This window comes from Bidens hawaiensis, unplaced genomic scaffold (genome assembly GCF_021521415.1).
Source record: "Bidens hawaiensis isolate Kalapana, Puna unplaced genomic scaffold, B.hawaiensis_p1.1 tig00046891_1, whole genome shotgun sequence".
Classification (NCBI taxonomy): domain Eukaryota; kingdom Viridiplantae; phylum Streptophyta; class Magnoliopsida; order Asterales; family Asteraceae; genus Bidens; species Bidens hawaiensis.
Genome location: NW_027498382.1, coordinates 29,671 through 33,641, shown reverse-complemented (window position 1 = coordinate 33,641; position 3,971 = coordinate 29,671). Strand labels below are relative to the sequence as shown.

Below are 3,971 nucleotides of genomic sequence, written 5' to 3'. Positions count from 1 at the left end.
CTTTGGCACATGTCAGACACTTAGCCACGTACCCAGCAATTTCCTCTTTCATACTCGGCCACCAGTATAGCTCTTTTAAGTCATGGTACATCTTATCTGATCCCGGATGTACTGAGTATCGGGATTTGTGTGCTTCGTCCATGACCAGTGTTCTTAGATCCCCAGAACGCGGTACCCAAATTCGATCATGGTAATACCGAATGCCATCCGACTTAACCTCTGAGTTCCCGTCTACACCGCGCAAAGATTCGGCATCAAAATTCTCGGCTTTCAGAGCTTCTAACTGGGCATCCTTGATCTTTTCGGGTAGACCAGAGTGAATCGTTAGTTGTAAAGCCCTAACCCTCCTGGGCTTCAAAGTTTCTTTTCGGCTCAAGGCGTCAGCCACCACGTTGGCTTTACCCGGATGATACTTAATAGCACATTCATAATCGTTAAGCAACTCGACCCATCGTCTCTGCCTCATGTTCAGTTCTTTCTGCTCGAATATATGCTGGAGGCTCTTATGGTCAGTGTATATCGTACACTGGGATCCATAGAGGTAATGCCTCCAGATTTTTAGTGCAAAGATGACGGCTCCAAGTTTTAAGTCATGGATCGTGTAGTTCTTTTCAGCGGTCTTCAGTTGTCGAGAAGCATATACGATGACCTTTTCCCGTTGCATAAGCACACATCCAATTCCTTGCAGTGAAGCATCGCAGTAAACAACAAAGTCTTCTACTCCTTCGGGCAGTGATAGGATTGGCGCACTACACAGCTTGTCTTTCAGAGTTTGAAATGCTGTGTCATGTGCATAGGTCCACTTATACACAATGCCCTTGCGGGTTAAGGATGTGAGTGGTTGAGCAATCTTGGAAAATCCTCCAATAAATCTGCGATAATAACCAGCTAATCCCAGAAATTGACGGATCTCGGTGGGAGTTTTCGGGTTTGGCCAATCCTTGATTGCTTCAATCTTGGACTGGTCCACTTGGATTCCCTCCCCACTTACCACGTGGCCCAAAAATTTTACTTCACGCATCCAGAACTCGCACTTCGATAATTTGGCATACAGTTGTTCCTTCATGAGTAGCTCCATCATTAATCGCAAGTGCTCTTCATGTTCCTCCATTGTCTTCGAATATATCAAGATGTCGTCTATGAACACAATGACGAATTTATCCAAATAAGGCTTACAAACACGATTCATGAGGTCCATGAATACGGCTGGGGCGTTTGTTAACCCAAATGGCATAACGGCAAACTCATAGTGTCCATAATGAGTGCGAAACGCTGTTTTCGCAATGTCTTCTTCCCGAACTCGGAGTTGGTGATAACCCGACCTAAGGTCGACCTTCGAGTAGTAACTGGATCCTTGCAGCTGATCGAATAGATCATCAATACGTGGCAAGGGATACCGGTTCTTGGTCGTCACCTTATTAAGTTCCCGATAGTCGATACACATGCGTAGAGTTCCATCCTTCTTCTTCACGAATAGGACTGGGGCTCCCCACGGGGATGAACTGGGGCGTATGAAACCCTTATCTAGCAGTTCTTGCAACTGCTTAGACAGTTCCTCTAACTCCTTCGGAGCAAGGCGATACGGTGCACGAGCTACAGGAACAACTCCTTGTGTTAGGTCGATTTGGAACTCCACTTGTCTGTGAGGCGGAAGGCCAGGTAGGTCTTCGGGGAAAACCTCAGGAAAGTCTCTAACAATAGGGATCTGGTCGATTGAGACCTCCTCCTCCACAGCCTCGTCAGTACCTTTGTCGGTGATTAGGGCTAAGATCGCAGTATGGCTTTTACGCAGTAACTTCTGTGCCTTCATAAGGGAAATGATCCCAACTGTCGCACTCTCTTTCTCACCATGAACAATGAGAGTTTCTCCCCCAGGGAGAGGTATGCGGACGATCTTCTCGTGACAAACAACCTCGGCTCGGTGCTCGGACAACCAATCCATCCCAATAACTAAGTCGAAGCTACCAAGTTCAATCGGCATAAGATCTATGGGAAACAAATGACTAGACAATTCTACGGTACAACCCTTCAAAATATGGGACACTTGGATGGTTTTACCATCTGCTAACTCGATAGTGTACTTAGACTCTAGGGCAGATGGGGTGCTATTAACCATTTCACAAAATTTAGTTGACACGAAACTTCGATCGGCCCCGGTATCAAATAAAGTTAGCGCATAACAACCATTCATTTTATATTTACCGGTAATAGTTACGGAGTCGTTAGAAGTCTCACCTGAACCACCACCAATAACGAAGGCTCTTCCCCTGCCTTCACCTCCGTTGTTACCATTCCCATTGTTACCATTCTTCCCGTTGCCATTTGCCCCTCCGTTACCAGCATTCTTCAGTTTGGGGCAGTTTCTCTTAAAGTGACCCTCCTGTCCACACTCAAAACACCCTTTCGGGGCCTCTTGAGGTGGGGCTTGTTTCTAGGGGTTGTCTGCTCGGCAAAACTTGGTTTCGTGGCCATGTCAGCCACACTTGTTGCAACGGTACTTATCACATTTCCCCGCATGATGGAAGTTACACTTGTTACACTTTGGGAGTTTCCCCTGATATCTTCCCTGTTGTTGGTTCTGGCTCGGGTAGTTGTTCCTGCGAGGAGACTCAAACCGTCTCTGTTGATTGTGGCCTGAAGAGGTGCTCTTGTTGTTGGAGTTGTTGTTGCCACTACTCTCCCACTTGCGTTTATTATCGGATGTGCCAGTAGCAGACTTCTTGGACGGGAGAGTGCCTTGTTTGACGGCTTGATCAGTTAACTTATGAGCTAACCGGACGGCATCGTGAATGTTGGCGGGATTTGCCGATGTCACCATACTCTGGATCTGCGGAGGTAAACCGTCAATATACATTTCGACCCTCTTATAAGCAGGATCGATCATTTGAGGGCACAGTATCGCTAACTCATGGGATCGTGTCGTATAAGCCTCAATGTCGGAACCCTCCATCCGCAAATTCCAAAACTCATGCTCTAACTTCTGCACTTCACCACGCGGGCTATACTCGGTCTTGATCAGATTTTTGAATTCCTCCCATGACATAGCATTGGCCGCATTTAGACCCAACAACTGAACTTGGGTATTCCACCAAGTAAGTGCTGACTCCTCGAGAGTTCCTGTAGCAAACTTCACCTGGCTCGCAGCCGAGCAATTACACATAGCAAACACTGATTCTGCCTTCTCTATCCAGCGCAGCAAACCGACAGCCCCCTCGGTGCCTTTAAACGCATGGGGTTTACAATCCATGTAGTTCTTAAAGGTGCACCCTGCGGCTCCTAGATTTTTGGTTCACAAAGTAAGTGTTAGTGCCTGAGTTTCGATAGGTCATAATGACAGCAAAGTGTATACTTACCCCCTACCGCCTGCCCCGGAATCTGGGCGGCTGCAATCGCTGCGGTCACATGCTTGTTGATGAGTGCCGCCAGTTCTGCTGGAGTGAGGTTGATGCTGCCCCTGCCATGGCCACGTCCACGTCCCGACATAATCCTACGCAGTCGTGAACATAGACCGGATTAATGCCTTAATTCTAGTACATCAATAACAATCAAACAACTAATTTATGAACATCACAACACAATTTAAGAAAACAATACTTGAAAAGATAACTTGTAATCCGATTACAATCATTCAATCCAAACATCATAGTTCAAAAATATCCTCTGTTGGATGGGAACAACCCTCCCACCTAGGTTCATAAAAGAAAGAAATCCAAACAAATACCAACTGACGATATCACTCGTCAGATACTCCCGATGACCCGCTCACCTTGGGCTCCTCCTCGGGGTCTTCCTCCGGATCCTCCTCGGGGTCCTCCTCTGGGTCTTCTTCAGGGTCCTCCACTGGGTCCTCTGGAGGTGCCAGCCGGTCCTCCAGATCCCGAATACGGTTACGAGCAATGTTCAGTTCGTTAGTCAGATCTATCACCCTGTCTGCAAGCATCTGCATCTTCTCACCTAGCCACTCAACTTCA

General features: G+C 47.2%; 1 protein-coding gene across 1 annotated transcript; it reads right to left on the bottom strand.

Annotated features, from left to right (window-relative positions):
- Positions 1-1,518: 1,518 nt before the first annotated feature.
- Positions 1,519-2,116, bottom strand: LOC143596712 (uncharacterized; the record flags this gene model as incomplete). The annotated part of the gene is made up of 1 exon (XM_077075421.1): positions 1,519-2,116. A coding segment is annotated over exon 1 (598 nt), but the record flags the coding sequence as incomplete, so codon positions are not given.
- Positions 2,117-3,971: the final 1,855 nt, after the last annotated feature.